Source organism: Salmo trutta, chromosome 6 (genome assembly GCF_901001165.1).
Source record: "Salmo trutta chromosome 6, fSalTru1.1, whole genome shotgun sequence".
NCBI lineage: Eukaryota > Metazoa > Chordata > Actinopteri > Salmoniformes > Salmonidae > Salmo > Salmo trutta.
In genome coordinates, this window is record NC_042962.1 from 1316744 (window position 1) to 1342780 (window position 26037).

Here is a 26037-nt window from a genome sequence, read left to right on the forward strand (position 1 = left end):
TTTCTCAGATCAGCTCCATGCTAGCTAGCACCATGCTAATAACCCTGTCTCCTCTCCCTGTGTTTCTCAGATCAGCTCCATGCTAGCTAGCACCATGCTAATAACCCTGTCTCCTCTCCCTGTGTTTCTCAGATCAGCTCCATGCTAGCTAGCACCATGCTAATAACCCTGTCTCCTCTCCCTGTGTTTCTCAGATCAGGTCCATGCTAGCTAGCACCATGCTAATAACCCTGTCTCCTCTCCCTGTGTTTCTCAGATCAGCTCCATGCTAGCTAGCACCATGTTAATAACCCTGTCTCCTCTCCCTGTGTTTCTCAGATCAGCTCCATGCTAGCTAGCACCATGCTAATAACCCTGTCTCCTCTCCCTGTGTTTCTCAGATCAGCTCCATGCTAGCTAGCACCATGCTAATAACCCTGTCTCCTCTCCCTGTGTTTCTCAGATCAGCTCCATGCTAGCTAGCACCATGCTAACCATGTTAATAACGCTGTCTCCTCTCCCTGTGTTTCTCAGATCAGGTCCATGCTAGCTAGCACCATGCTAATAACCCTGTCTCCTCTCCCTGTGTTTCTCAGATCAGGTTAATGCTAGCTAGCACCATGTTAATAACGCTGTCTCCTCTCCCTGTGTTTCTCAGATCAGCTCCATGCTAGCTAGCACCATGCTAATAACCCTGTCTCCTCTCCCTGTGTTTCTCAGATCAGCTCCATGCTAGCTAGCACCATGCTAATAACCCTGTCTCCTCTCCCTGTGTTTCTCAGATCAGCTCCATGCTAGCTAGCACCATGCTAATAACCCTGTCTCCTCTCCCTGTGTTTCTCAGATCAGCTCCATGCTAGCTAGCACCATGCTAATAACCCTGTCTCCTCTCCCTGTGTTTCTCAGATCAGCTCCATGCTAGCTAGAGCCATGAGCGGTCTACTGAAGAGGAAGTTTGAGGAGGTCTATGCTGAGGACCAGTGCTACTCCTCGTCCTCCTCCCTGTCCTCCTCAGCCTACTCCGGATGGGACTCGGAGGGGGAGAGCTGCTACTCAGACACCCTTGACTCAACACCCAGCAACCCTGGCTCTCCAGACGCACATTGCAACAGTGAGTATCTAATCTACTACGTCAGGCTTTTTTTTTTTTTTTTTTCACCTTTATTTAACCAGGTAGGCAAGTTGAGAACAAGTTCTCATTTACAATTGCGACCTGGCCAAGATAAAGCAAAGCAGTTCGACAACATACAACAACACAGAGTTACACATGGAGTAAAACAAACATACAGTCAATAATACAGTAGAAAAAAATAAGACTATATACAATGTGAGCAAATGATGCGAGATAAGGGAGGTAAAGGCAAAAAAATGCCATGGTGGCAAAGTAAATAAAGTATGGCAAGTAAAACACTGGAATGGTAGATTTGTAGTTTGAAGAAAGTTAAAAGTTAAAATATAAATAATATGGTGCAAAGGAGCAAAATAAATAAAATAAATAAATACAGTAGGGGAAAAGGTAGTAGTTAGGCTTCACTATGTCATGACCATGTCTGATAGTGGATGGTAGTGCTGGTAGTGCCTGACGTACTGCCTCACACAGAGCAGCTCATTATAACAGACGTACTGCCTCACACAGAGCAGCTCATTATAACAGACGTACTGCCTCACACAGAGCAGCTCATTAAAACAGACGTACTGCCTCACACAGAGCAGCTCATTATAACAGCCGTACTGCCTCACACAGAGCAGCTCATTAAAACAGCCGTACTGCCTCACACAGAGCAGCTCATTAAAACATATATTTGTCTGTCTGAATACTTTGATATTCCAGGTCCTGGTTTTGGGTCAGCGGAGGGTTGGCGAGAAGGGCAAACGGTTGTTAGTGTTTCCAGGATGACAGGGCAGGGAGCCAGAGAGCGAGCGGGATGGCAGATGGCCAGGCAGAGAGAGAACACACAGAGCCTTGTCTGGGCCCTAGGTACAGACCCAGCACAGGTGCAGCCTACCTGGAAGAGAGTGGGGAGGGAGGGATGTAGAGAGAAAGGCATGTTGAAGCACGAGATGAAGGGTGATACTTTGTTCATCTAAAGGAGATAGTTGAACGCCATTTTGAACTGGTAGTATAACAGACCTTAAAGAGTCAGAGTGGAGAGGTTGTCCTCCTGTTGTTATCAGGTGGGTGGATGTTACGCTGAAACAGGCTGCAAATGGCACCCTCCCTCCCTCCCTCCTCACCCTCCCTCCCTCCCTCCCTCCCTCCCTCCTCACCCTCCCTCCCTCCCTCCCTCCCACCCTCCCTCCTCACCCTCCCTCCCTCCCTCCCTCCCTCCTCACCCTCCCTCCTCACCCTCTCTCCTCACCCTCCCTCCCTCCTCACCCTCCCACCCTCCCTCCCTCCCTCCCTCCCTCCCTCCCTCCTCACCCTCCCTCCTCACCCTCCCTCCCTCTTCACCCTCCTCACCCTCCCTCCCTCCCTCCCTCCTCACCCTCCCACCCTCCCTCCCTCCTCACCCTCCCTCCCTCCTCACCCTCCCTCCCTCCCTCCTCACCCTCCGTCTGCCCCTCCTCACCCTCCCACCCTCCTCACCCTCCCACCCTCCTCACCCTCCCACCCTCCTACTCTCCCTCCTCACCCTCCCTCCCTCCCTCCTCACCCTCCCACCCTCCCTCCCTCCTCACCCTCCCTCCCTCCTCACCCTCCCTCCCCACCCTCCCACCCTCCCTCCCTCCTCACCCTCCCACCCTCCCTCCCTCCTCACCCTCCTCACCCTCCCTCCTCACCCTCCCTCCCTCTGCCCCTCCTCACCCTCCCTCCCTCCTCACCCTCCCTCTGCCCCTCCTCACCCTCCCTCCCTCTGCCCCTCCCTCCCACCCTCCTCACCCTCCCACCCTCCTCACCCTCCCTCCCTCCTCACCCTCGCCCCTCCTCACCCTCCCTCTGCCCCTCCTCACCCTCCTCACCCTCCCTCCCTCCGCCCCTCCTCACCCTCCTCACCCTCCCACCCTCCTCACCCTCCCTCCGCCCCTCCTCACCCACCCTCCGCCCCCCCTCACCCTCCCTCTGCCCCTCCTCACCCACCCTCCGCCCCTCCTCACCCCCCCCCCCCCAGCTCCCCCTCCCCCTCCCTCTAACTCTTAACTGGTTAGGACAGCTCATGAGGTCTCCTAAATATCTGTCGACTAGGTGGAAGGCTTATGACTAAAGTGTCTTATCTGATTTATGCTACCATCTAGTGGCAGTAGAAGGGAGTGCAGTTACTTTGACAAACTGCAATTCCCTTAATGTCTCTTGTTCTGGAAAGCTCTTATTAAGTAATGACCAGTGATAATATAATCTCTCTCTCTCTCTCTCTCTCTCTCTCTCTCTCTCTCTCTCTCTCTCTCTCTAGCCAAGTCCATCCTGAAGAAGGCTAAGCGTGAACGGCTAGTGCGGGGCAACGTGACCTTTGACATGGTGACAGTGTTTCTCTTCCCGCGGTGCCAGGGCTTCAGCAGCGTGCCCAGTAGAGGGGGCTGTTCCCTGGGCATGACGCAGCGCCACACCGCCCTCCGCAGGTACAGCCTGGATGAGTACGCTGTGGAGCAACGCATCCTCCGTCGGGAGAAACTCCTCATCCGCCTCCGAGAGGAGAAACTAGATGCTCTGAAACAGAAGGTCAGTCCTGGGAGACACACACACACACACACACACACACACACACACACACACACACACACAGGTCCCCATATGTGGATTAGCCAGTTATGAAGCTAATATGCAGCAGTGTCTTCTGGTGAAAGGTTTTATTTCTGATAGTGTAAAGACTGTAGCTCAGTTGGTAGAGCATGGTGTGTGCAACGCCAGGGTTGTGGGTTTGATTCCCACGGGGGGCCAGTACGGAAAAAAAATGAAAATGTATGAAATGGAATGTATGTATGTATTCACTACTGTAAGTCGCTCTGGATAAGAGCGTCTGCTAAATGACTAAAATGTAAAATGTTATTTCTAGTAGTGTAAAAGTTTTATTTCTAGTAGTGTAAAGGTTTTATTTCTGGTAGTGTAAAGGTTTTATTTCTGGTAGTGTAAAGGTTTTATTTCTAGTAGCGTAAAGGTTTTATTTCTGGTAGCGTAAAGGTTTTATTTCTGGTAGCGTAAAGGTTTTATTTCTGGTAGCGTAAAGGTTTTATTTCTGGTAGCGTAAAGGTTTTATTTCTAGTAGCGTAAAGGTTTTATTTCTAGTAGTGCAAAGGTTTTATTTCTAGTAGTGTAAAGGTTTTATTTCTGGTAGTGTAAAGGTTTTATTTCTAGTAGTGTAAAGGTTTTATTTCTGGTAGTGTAAAGGTTTTATTTCTGGTAGTGTAAAGGTTTTATTTCTGGTAGTGTAAAGGTTTTATTTCTGGTAGTGTAAAGGTTTTATTTCTGGTAGTGTAAAGGTTTTATTTCTGGTAGTGTAAAGGTTTTATTTCTGGTAGTGTAAAGGTTTTATTTCTAGTAGCGTAAAGGTTTTATTTCTAGTAGCGTAAAGGTTTTATTTCTGGTAGTGTAAAGGTTTTATTTCTGGTAGTGTAAAGGTTTGAGTTCTATAACAAGGGGTATTCTAGCTCACACGCATCACAATTATCCTAACTGCCCCCCTCGTCTCTCCCTCCCAGCTGACTAAGGGAGGCACGGTGGAATCAGAGGAGGCTGACTGCCTCACCGTCGAAGACATCCCAGAGGACGAGATGGACATCAGCAGCTGTAACCTAGACGACGGCTCCTTCCTCCACCCTTACCCCTCCAAGAGGAGACATGCCCTGCTGAAGGCTGCGGGGGTGAAGGTGGATAAGGAGGAGAAGAGGCAGCTCCAGCAGCTGAGAGTGTCCAGGGAGGACTGTGGTTGTGACTGCCAGGGCTTCTGTGAGCCAGAGACCTGCGCCTGCAGCTTGGCAGGCATCAAGTGTCAGGTAAGACACACAAATCATCGTTTCTTCAACTTTAACCTTAACAGTAAACTGTAAATACTTTATATTCCTAACGGTACGAGCAGAAAGCAGAACCTGATTTATTTTACGTCCTCTTCTCTCCCCAGATGGACCACTCGTCATTTCCCTGCGGCTGCACTAAGGATGGCTGCGGTAACCACGAAGGCCGTATAGAGTTCAACTCCAGCCGGGTTCAGACCCACTACATCCACACCATCATGAAGCTAGAGCTGGAGAAGAGACTGGAGGAGACGTCTGGACCAGAGGAAGAGGACCCGGGAGAGACCACCCCGGCCCCGGGCCACGCCCACAACCCCCTGTCCGACCTCCCCTCCATCCCAGACCGCCCCTCCTCCTCCTACTTCAGCTCAGAGCTGGCAGCGGTCGGGGAGAACAGCTGCAGCAGCGACATGACAGACTCCTCTGCTTCCTCGGGGGGGAGTGATGACTCAGAGGAAGAGTTAGGCCGTGAGGACGATGTGGATGAAAACGGACTGAGACGTATCCTCAGCTTCGGCGACAACGACTATAACGTAAACAACTACGCTGTTAATGACAACCACTGTTGCCCCGAGCAACGGCTACAGCGGCAGGCGTCGTCCGCGACGACGACAACCTGGATGTTGGGAGGGTTTAGCACGGCAGTCTTCCCAGAGGAGAATGACAATCTCGAGGTGCACAGAGACAACCGGGCCATGGCCATGTCACAGCTGTTAGATGATAGCGGTAACCGAGGCAACTGTCTGTTCCACCACAGCGGCTGCAGAATCTCTAACCCCCTATCTCCCTCCATAGACTGCCCCAACGCCCCATCTCCCTCTGTAGATGGCACCGCTGCCAGCTACATGGACCTCAGCCTGTCCTCAGAGTCTGACCTGGAGTTCTTTGATGGTTTCTGTCTGGGTCCTTCCTCCCTCTACAACTCCCTAACGGAGTACCAACACATGGACAACTTCTTTCACTTCCAGTTGCCTAGTTACCCCAGCAGCCAATTACAGGCCAGCGACCCCGGGACCTGCCTCCTGGAGTCTCTGATTGGTCTGTCAGAATCTGACCCAGAACCCCCTGCAACGTTCACAGACAATCAGTTGTTGGAAGAAGCCGTCAGGGGTTAACTATGGTGATCTGAACCGCCAACTGTGTTCTGGACTATGTAGTGAGTTAGCGGGGATGGTGGTCAGTGTAAACAGACTTCTGTTGGAAGAAACTGTGATTTCTCTCTTGCCTTCCAAATGTTAGCAAAGTAGTTGATAATTATCGCTATATGAAATGGCGGCTAACGTTTCAAATGGCAGCTAACGTTTCAGTTGGTAATTACAGCTATATGAAATGGCAGCTAACGTTTCAGTTGATAATTATCGCTATATGAAATGGCAGCTAACGTTTCAGTTGGTAATTACAGCTATATGAAATGTCAGCGAACGTTTCAGTTGATAATTATCGCTATATGAAATGGCAGCTAACGTTTCAGTTGGTAATTATCGCTATATGAAATGGCAGCTGACGTATCATAAAAGCGAGATTAAAAAACGTAATTTTCTACATTGTAGAATAATATTGAAGACGTCAAAACTATGAAATAACACTTGTTGGGTTTTATTTATCGCTAAATGTCAACCTCAGAAACCAAGAATAGTACAGCTGGGTATTAATGAATACTCTGAGAAACCAAAAATAGTACACCTGAAAATGGCATTCAAAACACATATAACTGTTATATATTATATTATTATTATTTTAATTTATTTCTTTTATGATTTTCTATTTATTTTCAGATAAAAACCTACTAAAGCTATGCTAAAACTGTAGTTTGATATTTATAACCTGGAAGTGCAATCTTTCCTTATGTATCCCAAATAGCACCCTATTCCCTATATACTGTAGCCCCCTATGGGCTCTGGTCTAAAATAGTGCACTATATAGGGAACAGGGTGCCATAGGGCTCTGGTCTAAAGTAGTGCACTATATAGGGAACAGGGTGCCATAGGGCTCTGGTCTAACGTAGTGCTCTATATAGGGAACAGGGTGCCATAGGGCTCTGGTCTAAAGTAGTGCACTATATAGGGAACAGGGTGCCATTTGGAACTGAATCCGTATTAGACATAGTCGGCAATATGGGATTATATAAAATAAAAGACCATTGGGAAAGTATTTCATATCTGTTCTCTCATTGTTTAAACAACATTTTGGTTAAATTATTTTAGTAGTTTGATCTAATTTATGACATGTTGGGCAATAAGAGATAGGTGTTGTTTACTCAGGAGGGCTATGGCCCAATCCCAAATCAATCCCTAAACCCTACGCCATTGTGGAGATCTGAGGTGATTTGATTGGTATAAGCAATATAATGACACTTCCACCTAGCCTATCAGAGCGCAAGGGGGAGCTATTATTAACATATTGACTGCACCTGTCAAATCCAATCGGCTCTCCACACGTGTGCAGGGTTGAGGGGTCGATTCGGCCAGCGTCTAGCCATCTCTACTAGGCCAGCGTCTAGCCATCTCTACTAGGCCAGCGTCTAGCCATCTCTACTAGGCCAGCGTCTAGCCATCTCTACTAGGCCAGCGTCTAGCCATCTCTACTAGGCCAGCAGCACAGTGCTTCTGTTTGAGCTGTACTGTGTAACCTTCCTATTTTATAAATCAAAATGTACAATTATGGGTCTGCTGTAGATACTGCTATCTATAATGTTACCATAGAGATTCGCTCTAATATTTTATAAATCATTTGTGTAGATTGAAAGAATTCTAAATCTGTGTCACTGAATAATTTCATAATTTCATTACTAAGAAAATGCAAATTGCATATTTTTTTTTTTAAATATTGAAACCTTTTTAATAGATAAATTGTAAATAAATGTAGACTTATTATGAAAGCTTTTGCTCTCCAGTATTTTTCATAGAACTATGGACTATGAAATGCCACTAAAACAAAATGAATTAGAAAAATATCCCTCTGATTGTTATGACTGAGACGCCATGATATTTTTAAAACAATGTTTTTTTTTTTTTTTTTATGGATTTAAAACTGCATATATATTATGCAGAAAGACTCAGAAGTTGTGTGTTTACCTCATGAAGTCCTCAAGCAGACCTTTTGAACATAACAACGGCCGTGATGCTGTGATGACGATAAGGAACTCAGCTCTATAAGGAACTAGTAGATCTGATCTGTTTCTACAGCCGGCCCCGTTCACACCGTCTCTATACGATCTGATTTATTGTATACTTTAAACAGTGGAAATGTATTCTTCTGAGATCTGCCTTCATTTGCTTACGTTGAGATCATCTCATTGAAAGAAAAAAAAACCCCTAAGGCAACAGAACACAGCTTCTCTTGTGTAAAAGCATTAATAATCTAAATAAAGACATGGTAACTATGGGTATTTATTACATTCTTGAATGGAGAGCAAACCAGAGCAGTTTTTTAAAATTATTTTTCACTCTGTTTTTAAAAAGCTGTTCATTTCATCCAACTCCCTTTTTTGACAGTTTGTCTCTTCAAAAAAATAAAAATAAATGTTTTTCTTAAATGCTTGACTTTGTACATCTTGGTCTCTATTTCCATTCTGTTCTTCTTCTTTAGTGTTCAACCAAACTTTGACCCCCCGTCAGATTTGTACTCCTTCACCGTAGCTTGGCCTTTCTGTTGGTCAGTCGATGCTTTGTTGCCTTTTATAACCCAACAACAGTAGAAAACAACAAAAACTATATGTTTTAACTAAACTGGTTCACTGGTCAGTTACAGTGCCTTCAGGACGTATTCATACCTGTTTAAATTTTCCCACATGTTGTTATGTTATATCCTGAATTTAAAATGGATCAAATGTAGATTTGTTTTGTCACTGGCCTACACACGATGTCAAAGCGGAATTATGTTTTTCAATAATATTTTTTTTTGGGGGGGTAAAAATTAATAAATGAAAAGCTGAAATGTCTTTTTTCAATAAGTATTCTACTCCTTGGTTATGGCAAGCTTAAATAAATTCAGGAGTAAAAAATGTGCTTAACAAGTCACACATTGCATGGACTCACTGTGTGCAATGACCATTTTTGAATGATCTCTGTAACCCACACAAACAAATCAAATGTTATTTGTCACATGCGCCAAATATAACAGGACCTTACAGTGACAAGCCCTTAACCAACAATGCCATTTTCAGAAAATACTTACTAAATAAACTTAAGTAAAAATAAAAAAAGTAACAATGAAATAACAATAACGAGGTTATATACAGGGGGTACCGGTACAGAGTCAATGTGGAGGCTATATACAGGGTGTTACGGTACAGAGTCAATGTGGAGGCTATATACAGGGGAGTACCGGTACAGAGTCAATGTGGAGGCTATATACAGGGGCTACCGGTACAGAGTCAATGTGGAGGCTATATACAGGGGGTACCGGTACAGAGTCAATGTGGAGGCTATATACAGGGGGTACCGGTACAGAGTCAATGTGGAGGCTATATACAGGGGGGTACCGGTACAGAGTCAATGTGGAGGCTATATACAGGGGGTACCGGTACAGAGTCAATGTGGAGGCTATATACAGGGGGTACCGGTACAGAGTCAATGTGGAGGCTATATACAGGGGGTACCGGTACAGAGTCAATGTGGAGGCTATATACAGGGGGTACCGGTACAGAGTCAATGTGGAGGCTATATACAGGGGGTACCGGTACAGAGTCAATGTGGAGGCTATATACAGGGGGTACCGGTACAGAGTCAATGTGGAGGCTATATACAGGGGGTACCGGTACAGAGTCAATGTGGAGGCTATATACAGGGGGTACCGGTACAGAGTCAATGTGGAGGCTATATACAGGGGGTACCGGTACAGAGTCAATGTGGAGGCTATATACAGGGGCTACCGGTACAGAGTCAATGTGGAGGCTATATACAGGGGGTACGGGTACAGAGTCAATGTGGAGGCTATATACAGGGGGTACCGGTACAGAGTCAATGTGGAGGCTATATACAGGGGGTACCGGTACAGAGTCAATGTGGAGGCTATATACAGGGGGTACGGGTACAGAGTCAATGTGGAGGCTATATACAGGGGCTACCGGTACAGAGTCAATGTGGAGGTTATATACAGGGGCTACCGGTACAGAGTCAATGTGGAGGCTATATACAGGGGGTACCGGTACAGAGTGAAAGTGGAGGCTATATACAGGTGGTACCGGTACAGAGTCAATGTGGAGGCTATATACAGGGGGCACCGGTACAGAGTCAATGTGGAGGCTATATACAGGGGGTACCGGTACAGAGTCAATGTGGAGGCTATATACAGGGTGTTACCGGTACAGAGTCAATGTGGAGACTATATACAGGGGGTACCGGTACAGAGTCAATGTGGAGGCTATATACCGGCTGTTACGGTACAGAGTCAATGTGGAGGCTATATTCAGGGTATTACGGTACAGAGTCAATGTGGAGACTATATACAGGGGGTACCGGTACAGAGTCAATGTGGAGGCTATATACAGGGGCTACCGGTACAGAGTCAATGTGGAGGCTATATACAGGGGGTACCGGTACAGAGTCAATGTGGAGGCTATATACAGGGGCTACCGGTACAGAGTCAATGTGGAGGTTATATACAGGGGGTACCGGTACAGAGTCAATGTGGAGGCTATATACAGGGGCTACCGGTACAGAGTCAATGTGGAGGTTATATACAGGGGGTACCGGTACAGAGTCAATGTGGAGGCTATATACAGGGGCTACCGGTACAGAGTCAATGTGGAGGCTATATACAGGGGGTACCGGTACAGAGTCAATGTGGAGGCTATATACAGGGGCTACCGGTACAGAGTCAATGTGGAGGTTATATACAGGGGGTACCGGTACAGAGTCAATGTGGAGGTTATATACAGGGGGTACCGGAACAGAGTCAATGTGGAGGCTATATACAGGGGCTACCGGTACAGAGTCAATGTGGAGGCTATATACAGGGGGTACCGGTACAGAGTCAATGTGGAGGCTATATACAGGGGGTACCGGTACAGAGTCAATGTGGAGGTTATATACAAGGGGTACCGGTACAGAGTCAATGTGGAGGCTATATACAGGGTATTACGGTACAGAGTCAATGTGGAGACTATATACAGGGGGTACCGGTACAGAGTCAATGTGGAGGCTATATACAGGGGGTACCGGTACAGAGTCAATGTGGAGGCAATATACAGGGGGTACGGTACAGAGTCAATGTGGAGGCTATATACAGGGGCTACCGGTACAGAGTCAATGTGGAGGTTATATACAGGGTGTTACCGGTACAGAGTCAATGTGGAGGCTATATACAGGGGGTACCGGTACAGAGTCAATGTGGAGGCTATATACAGGGGGTACCGGTACAGAGTCAATGTGGAGGCTATATACAGGGGGTACCGGTACAGAGTCAATGTGGAGGCTATATACAGGGGGTACCGGTACAGAGTCAATGTGGAGGCTATATACAGGGGGTACCGGTACAGAGTCAATGTGGAGGCTATATACAGGGGGTACCGGTACAGAGTCAATGTGGACGCTATATATAGGGTGTACCGGTACAGAGTCAATGTGGAGGCTATATACAGGGGGTACCGGTACAGAGTCAATGTGGAGGCTATATACAGGGGGTACCGGTACAGAGTCAATGTGGAGGCTATATACAGGGGGTACCGGTACAGAGTCAATGTGGAGGCTATATACAGGGGGTACCGGTACAGAGTCAATGTGGAGGTTATATACAGGGGGTACCGGTACAGAGTCAATGTGGAGGCTATATACAGGGGCTACCGGTACAGAGTCAATGTGGAGGCTATATACAGGGGGTACCGGTACAGAGTCAATGTGGAGGTTATATACAGGGGGTACCGGTACAGAGTCAATGTGGAGGCTATATACAGGGGCTACCGGTACAGAGTCAATGTGGAGGTTATATACAGGGGGTACCGGTACAGAGTCAATGTGGAGGCTATATACAGGGGGTACTGGTACAGAGTCAATGTGGAGGCTATATACAGGGGGGTACCGGTACAGAGTCAATGTGGAGACTATATACAGGGGGTACCGGTACAGAGTCAATGTGGAGGCTATATACAGGGGGTACCGGTACAGAGTCAATGTGGAGGCTATATACAGGGGGTACTGGTACAGAGTCAATGTGGAGGCTATATACAGGGGGTACGGGTACAGAGTCAATGTGGAGGCTATATACAGGGGGTACCGGTACAGAGTCAATGTGGAGGCTATATACAGGGGGTACCGGTACAGAGTCAATGTGGAGGCTATATACAGGGGGGTACCGGTACAGAGTCAATGTGGAGGCTATATACAGGGGGTACCGGTACAGAGTCAATGTGGACGCTATATACAGGGTGTACCGGTACAGAGTCAATGTGGAGGATATATACAGGGTGTTACGGTACAGAGTCAATGTGGAGGTTATATACAGGGGGTACCGGTACAGAGTCAATGTGGAGGTTATATACAGGGTATTACGGTACAGAGTCAATGTGGAGGCTATATACAGGGTATTACGGTACAGAGTCAATGTGGAGGCTATATACAGGGTGTTACGGTACAGAGTCAATGTGGAGGCTATATTCAGGGTATTACGGTACAGAGTCAATGTGGAGACTATATACAGGGGGTACCGGTACAGAGTCAATGTGGAGGCTATATTCAGGGTATTACGGTACAGAGTCAATGTGGAGGTTATATACAGGGGGTACCGGTACAGAGTCAATGTGGAGGCTATATTCAGGGTATTACGGTACAGAGTCAATGTGGAGACTATATACAGGGGGTACCGGTACAGAGTCAATGTGGAGGCTATATTCAGGGTATTACGGTACAGAGTCAATGTGGAGACTATATACAGGGGGTACCGGTACAGAGTCAATGTGGAGGCTATATTCAGGGTATTACGGTACAGAGTCAATGTGGAGGTTATATACAGGGGGTACCGGTACAGAGTCAATGTGGAGGCTATATTCAGGGTATTACGGTACAGAGTCAATGTGGAGACTATATACAGGGGGGTACCGGTACAGAGTCAATGTGGAGGCTATATTCAGGGTATTACGGTACAGAGTCAATGTGGAGGTTATATACAGGGGGTACCGGTACAGAGTCAATGTGGAGGCTATATACAGGGGGTACCGGTACAGAGTCAATGTGGAGGTTATATACAGGGGGCACCGGTACAGAGTCAATGTGGAGGCTATATACAGGGTGTTACGGTACAGAGTCAATTTGGAGGCTATATACAGGGGGGTACCGGTACAGAGTCAATGTGGAGGCTATATACAGGGTGTACCGGTACAGAGTCAATGTGGAGGCTATATACAGGGGGTACCGGTACAGAGTCAATGTGGAGGCTATATACAGGGGGTACCGGTACAGAGTCAATGTGGACGCTATATACAGGGTGTACCGGTACAGAGTCAATGTGGAGGCTATATACAGGGGGTACCGGTACAGAGTCAATGTGGAGGCTATATACAGGGGGTACCGGTACAGAGTCAATGTGGAGGCTATATACAGGGGATACCGGTACAGAGTCAATGTGGAGGCTATATACAGGGGGTACCGGTACAGAGTCAATGTGGAGGCTATATACAGGGGGTACCGGTACAGAGTCAATGTGGAGGCTATATACAGGGGGTACCGGTACAGAGTCAATGTGGAGGCTATATACAGGGGATACCGGTACAGAGTCAATGTGGAGGCTATATACAGGGGGTACCGGTACAGAGTCAATGTGGAGGCTATATACAAGGGGGTACCGGTACAGAGTCAATGTGGAGGCTATATACAGGGTATTACGGTACAGAGTCAATGTGGCGGTTATATACATAGGGTACCGGTACAGAGTCAATGTGGAGGCTATATACAGGGGGTACCGGTACAGAGTCAATGTGGAGGTTATATACAGGGGGTACCGGTACAGAGTCAATGTGGAGGCTATATACAGGGGGTACCGGTACAGAGTCAATGTGGAGGCTATATACAGGGGGTACCGGTACAGAGTCAATGTGGAGACTATATACAGGGGGTACCGGTACAGAGTCAATGTGGAGGCTATATACAGGGGGTACCGGTACAGAGTCAATGTGGAGGCTATATACAGGGGGTACCGGTACAGAGTCAATGTGGAGGCTATATACAGGGTGTTACGGTACAGAGTCAATGTGGAGGCTATATACAGGGGGTACCGGTACAGAGTCAATGTGGAGGTTATATACACGGGGTACCGGTACAGAGTCAATGTGGAGGCTATATTCAGGGTATTACGGTACAGAGTCAATGTGGAGGCTATATACAGGGGGTACCGGTACAGAGTCAATGTGGAGGCTATATACAGGGGGTACCGGTACAGAGTCAATGTGGAGGCTATATACAGGGGGTACCGGTACAGAGTCAATGTGGAGGCTATATTCAGGGTATTACGGTACAGAGTCAATGTGGAGGTTATATACAGGGGGTACCGGTACAGAGTCAATGTGGAGGCTATATACAGGGGTTACCGGTACAGAGTCAATGTGGAGGTTATATACAGGGGGTAACGGTACAGAGTCAATGTGGAGGCTATATACAGGGTGTACCGGTACAGAGTCAATGTGGAGGCTATATACAGGGGGTACTGGTACAGAGTCAATGTGGAGGCTATATACAGGGGGTACCGGTACAGAGTCAATGTGGAGGCTATATACAGGGGGTACCGGTACAGAGTCAATGTGGAGGCTATATTCAGGGTATTACGGTACAGAGTCAATGTGGAGACTATATACAGGGGGTACCGGTACGGAGTCAATGTGGAGGCTATATTCAGGGTATTACGGTACAGAGTCAATGTGGAGGTTATATACAGGGTGTACCGGTACAGAGTCAATGTGGAGGCTATATACAGGGGGTACCGGTACAGAGTCAATGTGGAGGTTATATACAGGGGGTAACGGTACAGAGTCAATGTGGAGGCTATATACAGGGTATTACGGTACAGAGTCAATGTGGAGGCTATATACAGGGGGTACCGGTACAGAGTCAATGTGGAGGCTATATACAGGGGGTACCGGTACAGAGTCAATGTGGAGGCTATATACAGGGGGTACCGGTACAGAGTCAATGTGGAGGCTATATTCAGGGTATTACGGTACAGAGTCAATGTGGAGGTTATATACAGGGGGTACCGGTACAGAGTCAATGTGGAGGCTATATACAGGGGGTACCGGTACAGAGTCAATGTGGACGCTATATACAGGGTGTACCGGTACAGAGTCAATGTGGAGGCTATATACAGGGGGTACCGGTACAGAGTCAATGTGGAGGCTATATACAGGGGGTACCGGTACAGAGTCAATGTGGAGGCTATATACAGGGGGTACCGGTACAGAGTCAATGTGGAGGCTATATACAGGGGGTACCGGTACAGAGTCAATGTGGAGGCTATATACAGGGGGTACCGGTACAGAGTCAATGTGGAGGCTATATTCAGGGTATTACGGTACAGAGTCAATGTGGAGGTTATATACAGGGGGTACCGGTACAGAGTCAATGTGGAGGCTATATACAGGGGTTACCGGTACAGAGTCAATGTGGAGGTTATATACAGGGGGTAACGGTACAGAGTCAATGTGGAGGCTATATACAGGGTGTACCGGTACAGAGTCAATGTGGAGGCTATATACAGGGGGTACTGGTACAGAGTCAATGTGGAGGCTATATACAGGGGGTACCGGTACAGAGTCAATGTGGAGGCTATATACAGGGGGTACCGGTACAGAGTCAATGTGGAGGCTATATTCAGGGTATTACGGTACAGAGTCAATGTGGAGACTATATACAGGGGGTACCGGTACAGAGTCAATGTGGAGGCTATATTCAGGGTATTACGGTACAGAGTCAATGTGGAGGTTATATACAGGGTGTACCGGTACAGAGTCAATGTGGAGGCTATATACAGGGGGTACCGGTACAGAGTCAATGTGGAGGTTATATACAGGGGGTAACGGTACAGAGTCAATGTGGAGGCTATATACAGGGTATTACGGTACAGAGTCAATGTGGAGGCTATATACAGGGGGTACCGGTACAGAGTCAATGTGGAGGCTATATACAGGGGGTACCGGTACAGAGTCAATGTGGAGGCTATATACAGGGGGTACCGGTACAGAGTCAATGTGGAGGCTATATTCAGGGTATTACGGTACAGAGTCAATGTGGAGGTTATATACAGGGGGTACCGGTACAGAGTCAATGTGGAGGCTATATACAGGGGGTACCGGTACAGAGTCAATGTGGACGCTATATACAGGGTGTACCGGTACAGAGTCAATGTGGAGGCTATATACAGGGGGTACCGGTACAGAGTCAATGTGGAGGCTATATACAGGGGGTACCGGTACAGAGTCAATGTGGAGGCTATATACAGGGGGTACCGGTACAGAGTCAATGTGGAGGCTATATACAGGGGGTACCGGTACAGAGTCAATGTGGAGGCTATATACAGGGGGTACCGGTACAGAGTCAATGTGGAGGCTATAAACAGGGGGTACCGGTACAGAGTCAATGTGGAGGCTATATACAGGGGGTACCGGTACAGAGTCAATGTGGAGGTTATATACAGGGGGTACCGGTACAGAGTCAATGTGGAGGCTATATACAGGGGGTGCCGGTACAGAGTCAATGTGGAGGCTATATACAGGGGGTGCCGGTACAGAGTCAATGTGGAGGCTATATACAGGGGGTACCGGTACAGAGTCAATGTGGAGGCTATATACAGGGGGTACCGGTACAGAGTCAATGTGGAGGCTATATACAGGGGGTACCGGTACAGAGTCAATGTGGTGGCTATATACAGGGGGTACCGGTACAGAGTCAATGTGGAGGCAATATACAGGGGGTACTGGTACAGAGTCAATGTGGAGGCTATATACAGGGGGTACCGGTACAGAGTCAATGTGGACGCTATATATAGGGGGTACCGGTACAGAGTCAATGTGCAGGGGGAGTCGAGGTAATTTGTACATGTAGGTAGGGGTAAAGTTACTATGCATAGATAATATACAGCAAGTAGTAGCAGTGTAAAAACAAAGGGGGGGTGTCAGTGCAAATAGTCTAATGACTCGCAAAGAAGGCCACCTATTATATAGATTATCTATTAGGTAGATGGGTAAAATAAAATGGAATATCCCTTTGAGCATAGTAGCTCCACAATATTAACCTAATTGACAGAGTGAAAAGAAGGAAGCCTGCACAGAATACAAATATTCCAAAACATGAATCCTGTTTGCAACAAGTCACTAAAGATATATTGCAAAAAAATGTGGCAAAGTGATGAACTGTTTGTCCTGAATACAAAGGACCACTGTCCATATATTCAAGTATAGTGTTGGCTGCATCATGTTATGGGTATGCTTGTCATCGTTAAGGACTGGGGAGTCTTAAAAAAAGAAACTGAATGTTGCTAAGCACAGACAAGATCCTAGAGGAGAACCTGGTTCAGTGCTTTACACCAGACACTGGGAGATGAATTCACCTTTCAGCAGGACAATAACCTAAAACACAAAATCACTTAGAGATTTACACAGAAAGACTCTCAGCTGTAATCGCTGCCAAATCTCCATCTACAAAATGACTCAGGAGGTGTTAATATTTACCTAAATTAGATATTTCTGTTTTCACTTTATTATTTTGGTGTATTGTGTGTAGATGGAAGAGAAGAAACTTTTTTTTTAATCCATTCTGAATCTGGGCTGTAACACAACAAAATGTGGAATAAGTCAAGGACTATAAATACTTTCTGAAGGCTCTGTACAGTACGTGGAGACGTGGAGTTTGTCCACTGGGGAAACGTCTGAATTGACGCATGTTTTTCTTCGTGTTTTTTTTTGTAACCCTCTGGAATTTCTGTCTGGTTTATCGTCTCCATGGTGAAGACGAAGAAAGAGAGAGAGAAAGAGAGAAAGAGAGAAAGAGAGAGAGAGAGAGAGAGAGAGAGAGAGAGAGAAACCAAAGCACGACAACCACAACCAACAACAGACATGACTGATCCAGGCTCTGATATACGGCCCTGGCTTTGCCTTGGCGTCTAGGAACATTCTTGGCTCAAGGATGTATTGTAGTCTACTCTGTAACAACTAGAAACCCTTTCAAACCGTTACAATTGGTTCGTGTGTTGGAGAATAAAGAATGTGTGTGTTTTGTGACTACTGACTGCTTGTCATTTTGTTTTGGTAGATAAGATGGATTCCTGTGGTTTATTATTCAGTTAAATTACCACTTTAGACCAGTGTAACAGTACCCTCATTCCGTCACGGCTCATTAAAAACAGTTTACCAAGAGAGGCGTCCTTCTGTCGCTGTGAAAACGGACGTGCTTAGTGACTTACTGAAAGGGGTTCTGGGAGATCGGTAGAGAGGGTTACGGACGTGCTTAGTGACTTACTGAACGGGGTTCTGGGAGATCGGTAGAGAGGGTTACGGACAGATTACAGGAGGAGCGAGAGAATAAAATACCTCCAGGAAAACACTGGTTCTTAGAATAGAACCTGGACGGAACAACTCTGAATAGGGGGACATTTCTTCACTCTTTGGTTTTGGAGAGAAATGCAGCACTTAAATACAATACAATACAATGCAATGCAATACAATACAATGCAATGCAATACAATACAATACACAGAAGGAGCAGACTGACCACAGTGAGAATGTTACTACATGACCGTTGGGAAAGGACCTGACAGGAGACTGGTAGGAAAGGACCTGACAGGAGACTGGTAGGAAAAGGACAGGAGACTGGTAGGAAAAGGACAGGAGACTGGTAGGAAAAGGACAGGAGACTGGTAGGAAAGGACAGGAGACTGGTAGGAAAAGGACAGGAGACTGGTAGGAAAAGACCTGACAGGAGACTGGTAGGAAAGGACCTGACAGGAGACTGGTAGGAAAGGACCTGACAGGAGACTGGTAGGAAAAGGACAGGAGACTGGTAGGAAAAGGACAGGAGACTGGTAGGAAAAGGACAGGAGACTGGTAGGAAAAGGACAGGACACTGGTAGGAAAGGACAGGAGACTGGTAGGAAAGGACAGGAGACTGGTAGGAAAAGGACAGGAGACTGGTAGGAAAGGACAGGAGACTGGTAGGAAAGGACAGGAGACTGGTAGGAAAGGACAGGAGACTGGTAGGAAAAGGACAGGAGACTGGTAGGAAAGGACAGGAGACTGGTAGGAAAAGGACAGGAGACTGGTAGGAAAGGACAGGAGACTGGTAGGAAAAGGACAGGAGACTGGTAGGAAAGGACAGGAGACTGGTAGGAAAAGGACAGGAGACTGGTAGGAAAGGACAGGAGACTGGTAGGAAAAGGACAGGAGACTGGTAGGAAAGGACAGGAGACTGGTAGGAAAAGGACAGGAGACTGGTAGGAAAAGGACAGGAGACTGGTAGGAAAAGGACAGGAGACTGGTAGGAAAAGGACAGGAGACTGGTAGGAAAGGACAGGAGACTGGTAGGAAAGGACAGGAGACTGGTAGGAAAAGGACAGGAGACTGGTAGGAAAAGGACAGGAGACTGGTAGGAAAAGGACAGGAGACTGGTAGGAAAGGACCTGACAGGAGACTGGTAGGAAAGGACAGGAGACTGGTAGGAAAAGGACAGGAGACTGGTAGGAAAAGGACAGGAGACTGGTAGGAAAGGACAGGAGACTGGTAGGAAAAGGATTAAACATTGAATTTGTAGGTTTAAAATATCCCTCTAGTGGCCAGGGTTGACCCATTTTAAGAAATACCATTGGTTGGTGGATATAAAGTCTAACATCTTTGATATGCTGATGAAGAATTTGTTCCAGGATATAATCACTGCCACCTGAGGTTAGCATAGGGCTAACACGTGCAATGTTATCTGATGGGACCAGCTACAATTTAGCATTTTGTCACTTGCAAGTAAATCAACGATTTAAATTGGCTGATTCACATTTTGAAACTGTTTACACATTTTAATGACTGCTTATCTTTCCAAGTATGGGCCCATAGTGTTTTTGGAATGTGTTTCAAGCCAGTTCCATGGGTAGTGACGAGCATCCTGTCCCACCACCACCGCCGTCGTCCGCCTGTCGTTGGGGAAGCACAGATCACCCCTGAGACACACACACACACACACACACACACACACACACAGTCAGAACACTGAGTCAATACCACAGTTAAAATATCAGTCTGATAAAAAAGCATAAGGCCACTGAAGCACAGCCTGCAAACCTTCAGCGATCGACACACTGACTTTAGAGACCGTTAGAATTCATTCTTTATTATTTACAAAATGTATTCTGATATGAATGCAATCATAAGGCCTTTAAAAGAACACAATAAATATACTTATTATATATATGAAATAAATATTTGTTTCAAAAGTGGAAGACCCATCTGTGTAAGTGGTTCTGCGTTCGGAAAGTATTCAGACCCCTTCCCTTTTTCCCCATGTTGTTACATAACAGCCTAATTATAAAATTCATTAAATCATTTTTTCTCCGCATCAATCTACATACAATACCCCATAACGACAAAGTGAAAACTTTTTTTTAATTTTGTTTTTATGTTTGCAATTTTATTAAAAATAAAAAACTGAAATACATTAGTAATCAGTCCCTTTGCTATGAGACTCGAAATTGAGCTCAGGTGCATCCTGTTTCCATTGATCATCCTTGAGATGTTTCTACAACTCGAAGTCCACCTGTGGTAAATTCAATTGATTGGACATGATTTGGAAAGGCACACACCTGTCTATATAAGGTCCCACAGTTGACAGTGAATGTCAGAGCAAAAACCAAGCCATGAGGTCGAAGGAATTGTCCTTAGAGCTCGGAGACAGGATTGTGTTGCGGAACAGATCTGGGGAAGAGTACCAAAACATTTCTGCAGCATTGAAGGTCCCCAAGAACACAGTGGCCTCCATCATTCTTAAATGGAAGAAGTTTGGAACCACCAAGACTCTTCCTAGACCTGGCCGCCCAGTCAAACTGAGCAATCGGAGGAGAAGGGCCTTGGTCAGGGAGGTGGCCAAGAACCGGATGGTCACTCTGACAGAGCTCCAGAGTTCCTCTGTGGAGATTAGAGAACCTTCCAGAAGGACAACCATCTCTGCAGCACTCCACCAATCAGGCTTTTATGGTAGAGTGGCCAGACAGAAGCCTCTCCTCAGTAAAAGGCACATGACAGCCCGCTTGGAGTTTGCCAAAAGGCACCTAAAGGACTCTCAGACCATGAGAAACAAGATTCTCTGGTCTGATGAAACCAAGACTGAACTCTTTGGCCTGAATGCCAAGTGTCACGTCTGGAAGAAACCTGGCACCATCCCTACGGTGAAGCCTGGTGGTGGAAGCATCATGCTGTGGGGATGTTTTTAAGCAACAGGACAACGACCCTAAGCCCACAGCCAAGACAATGCAGGAGTGGCTTTGGGACAAGTCTCTGAATGTCCTTGAGTGGCACAGCCAGAGCCTGGACTTGAACCTGATCGAACATCTCTGGGAGAGACCTGAAAATAGCTGTGCAGCGACGCTCCCCATCCAACCTGACAGAGTTTGAGAGGATCTGCAGAGAAGAATGGGAGAAACTCCCCAAATACAGGTGTGCCAAGCTTGTAGCGTCATGCCCAAGAAGACTTGAGGCTGTAATCACTGCCAAAGGTGCTTCAACAAACTACTGAGTAAAGGGTCTGAATACTTCTGTAAATGTTTATTTTATTTAAACATTTCTACAAATCTGTTTCTGCTTTTTCAATATGGGGTATTGTGTGTGTAGATTGATGATGAAAAAAAACAAAAAAACAATTGAATCCATTTTAGAATAAGGCTGTAACGTAACAACATGTGGAAAAAGTCAAGGGGTCTGAATACTTTCCTAAAGCACTGTATAAACATTCAAACAGAGCATTTTACATTACAGAACATGTTCAAATGTTTTTAAAATTCCAATGGGACAAAAAACGATTAATAAAAGTAGCATAGTATTTGCATATCTCAAGTGCAGTACAGTATATCTAGAACAAAGCATTTGTTTTGATAAAGACAAAGTTCCCCATAGTTCCTTGGAGCACGGGGGTCTTGTGCCACGTCGATACATTTCAGGCCACTAGTGGTCAGAGACAATGGAGGGTTCATCCCAGGCTGAGGTTCAGGGTCGGAGAGCAGAACGAGCTCTCTCTAGGATCTCTGTCTGTATCAGAGGGTAGTCTGGGTGCTCTGTGAGGACCTGAGGGGGGGAAACGGGCAGGTCAGGAAAACACTCTCTACACTACAACATTATCCTCTAAACTAAACCCCTCCATTCAGTCCTTTCCGGTATTTCCACTAGCCTGGTCCCAGATCTCGTTGTGTTGTCTTGCAGATCTGGGACCAGGCTACAGTAGTAATATCATCCATAGTACAGACCTTGTGACAAACCTCTATGGCCTCGTTGTATTGCTTGAACTTCAGGTAGTTGAAGGCCAGTCTGAAACCTGAACGGAAGAGCACATCAACATTACAGACCTTTTAAACCGTTTAAAAAGATGCACTATGCTGACATCACTTCTCCATTTCCTGGTTGAAAAAAATTATAATACTTCACCTAATTTCGGTTTGTGACAAAACAAGCAAGTACAGTCTAGATAATCATTCTACCATCTAAACTTCTGTGAAATATATTTTACAGATCCAAAAATATTGTATTTTCAGCTGTTTGAAGTTGATGTACAAAACCGAAAGTAAAAGATACACAAAAAATGAAATTTAAGAACGGGAAGCATAGAAATAGCACATAGAACAGACCTACAGATCATTAGACTGGCTTTCAATGAGAATGACAGATCTATAACACATAGAACAGATCTACAGATGATTAGACTGGCTTTCAATGAGAATGACAGATCTATAACACATAGAACAGACCTACAGATTATTAGACTGGCTTTCAATGAGAATGACAGATCTATAACACATAGAACAGATCTACAGATGATCAGACTGGCTTTCAATGAGAATGACAGATCTATAACACATAGAACAGATCTACAGATGATTAGACTGGCTTTCAATGAGAATGACAGATCCATAACAACATGTCTATGTGAATTTGGTCTTTAAGGGTGTCCACAGACTCACCCATGCTGGGGTTGACTCTGTTCGTGTAGAGCCAGGCGTGATCGTAGAACACTGATGCATCATGGTACGACTGTTCCTTCTCCCTAATGTAGCCCATGTACTCATACGCTCTGCTGCACGACTAGAAACACATACATTACATATCACTACTACACTACACACTAATACACACTAATACATTACATATTCACTACTACACTACTGACTACACACTAATACACACTAATACATTACATATTCACTACTACACTACACACTAATACACACTAATACACATTATTTACATATTCACTACTACACTACACACTAATACATTACATAACACTAGTATACTACACAATAATACACACTAATACATTACATATTCACTACTACACTACACACTAATACACACTAATACACACTAATACATTACATATCACTACTACACTACACACTAATACACACTAATACACACTAATACATTACATATTCACTACTACACTACTGACTACACACTAATACACACTACATACATTACATATTCTCTACTACACTACACACTAATAGACACTAATACATTGCATATGCACTACTACACTACACACTAATACACACTAATACATTATATATCACTACTACACTACACACTAAATACATTACATATCACTACTACACTACACACTAATACACACTAATACACACTAATACATTACATATTCACTACTACACTACACACTAATACATTACATATTCACTACTACACTACACACTAATACACACTAATACATAACATATTCACTACTACACTACTGACTACACACTAATACACACTAATACACACTAATACATTACATATTCACTACTACACTACACACTAATACATTACATATTCACTACTACACTACACACTAATACACACTAATACATAACATATTCACTACTACACTACTGACTACACACTAATACACACTAATACATTACATATTCACTACTACACTACACACTAATACACATACATTACATATTCACTACTACACTACACACTAATACACATACATTACATATTCACTACTACACTACACACTAATACACACTAATACATTACATATCACTACTACACTACACACTAATACACACTAATACACACTAATACATTACATATCACTACTACACTACACACTAATACACACTAACACACACTAATACACACTACACACTAATACATTACATATTCACTACTACACTACACACTAATACACACTAATACATTACATATTCACTACTACACTACACACACTAATACACACTAATACATTACATATTCACTACTACACTACACACTAATACACATACATTACATATTCACTACTACACTACACACTAATACACACTAATACATTACATATTCACTACTACACTACTGACTACACACTAAATACATTACATATCACTACTACACTACACACTAATACACACTAATACATTACATATTCACTACTACACTACTGACTACACACTAATACACACTACTGACTACACACTAATACACACTACATGCATTATATATTCACTACTACACTACACACTAATACATTACATATCACTACTACACTACTGTACACACTAATACACACTACACACTAATACTAATACATTACATATTCACTAATACACTACTGACTACACACTACATACATTACATATCACTACTACACAACTGTACACACTAATACACACTACACACTAATACTAATACATTACATATTCACCAATACACTACACACTAATACATTACATATTCACCAATACACTACACACTAATACACACTAATACATTACATATTCACTACTACACTACAGACTACACACTAATACAGTACATATTCACTAATACACTACACACTAATACACACTAATACATTACATATTCACCAATACACTACAGACTACACACTAATACACACTACTGACAACACGAATACACTACTGTCTACACACTAATACACTACTGACTACACACTAATACACACTAATACACTACTGACTACACACTAATACACTACTGTCTACACACTAATACACACTAATACACTACTGTCTACACACTAATACACTACTGTCTACACACTAATACACTACTGTCTACACACTAGTACACTACTGTCTACACACTAATACACACTAATACACTACTGACTACACACTAATACACTACTGTCTACACACTAATACACTACTGTCTACACACTAATACACTACTGTCTACACACTAATACACTACTGTCTACTCACTAATACACTACTGTCTACTCACTAATACACTACTGTCTACACACTAATATACTACTGTCTACACACTACTGACTACACACTAATACACTACTGTACACACTAATACACTACTGTCTACACACTAATACACTACTGTCTACACACTAATACACTACTGTCTACTCATTAATACACTACTGACTACACACTAATACACACTAATACACTACTGACTACACACTAATACACTACTGTCTACACACTAATACACTACTGACTACACACTAATACACTACTGACTACACACTAATACACACTAATACACTACTGACTACACACTAATACACACTAATACACTACTGTCTACACACTAATACACTACTGTCTACACACTAATACACTACTGTCTACACACTAGTACACTACTGTCTACACACTAATACACACTAATACACTACTGACAACACACTAATACACTACTGTCTACACACTAATACACTACTGTCTACTCACTAATACACTACTGTCTACACACTAATACACTACTGTCTACACACTAATACACTACTGTCTACTCACTAATACACTACTGTCTACACACTAATACACTACTGTCTACACACTACTGACTACACACTAATACACTACTGTACACACTAATACACTACTGTCTACACACTAATACACTACTGTCTACACACTAATACACTACTGTCTACTCATTAATACACTACT

At 44.7% G+C, this 26037-nt stretch overlaps 2 protein-coding genes and 1 long non-coding RNA gene across 3 annotated transcripts in view; 2 read left to right on the plus strand and 1 right to left on the minus strand.

Moving 5' to 3' along the window:
• Window positions 1-620: 620 nt before the first annotated feature.
• csrnp1b (cysteine-serine-rich nuclear protein 1b) lies at window positions 621-6503 on the plus strand. The gene is made up of 4 exons (XM_029755078.1): window positions 621-1090; window positions 3369-3634; window positions 4612-4905; window positions 5031-6503. Exons 1-4 carry the CDS (start codon window positions 895-897, stop codon window positions 6036-6038), a joined length of 1764 nt encoding a protein of 587 aa, XP_029610938.1. The 5' UTR covers window positions 621-894; the 3' UTR covers window positions 6039-6503.
• On the plus strand, window positions 3923-4576 carry LOC115195310 (uncharacterized). Its single transcript, XR_003878669.1, has 2 exons — window positions 3923-3978; window positions 4209-4576. It is a non-coding gene; the product is annotated as an uncharacterized LOC115195310 (long non-coding RNA).
• A 15200-nt stretch (window positions 6504-21703) lies between the features above and the next one.
• The window catches only part of LOC115195245 (tetratricopeptide repeat protein 21B), a 64406-nt gene continuing 60072 nt past the window's right edge, over window positions 21704-26037 (minus strand). The window contains exons 36-38 of the mRNA XM_029755021.1: window positions 23050-23170; window positions 22339-22406; window positions 21704-22159 (exon numbers count right to left, since the gene is read on the minus strand). Coding sequence (XP_029610881.1) covers window positions 22082-22159; window positions 22339-22406; window positions 23050-23170 — 267 coding nt within the window. The 3' untranslated portion in view covers window positions 21704-22081. The remainder of the gene's footprint in view (window positions 22160-22338; window positions 22407-23049; window positions 23171-26037) is intronic.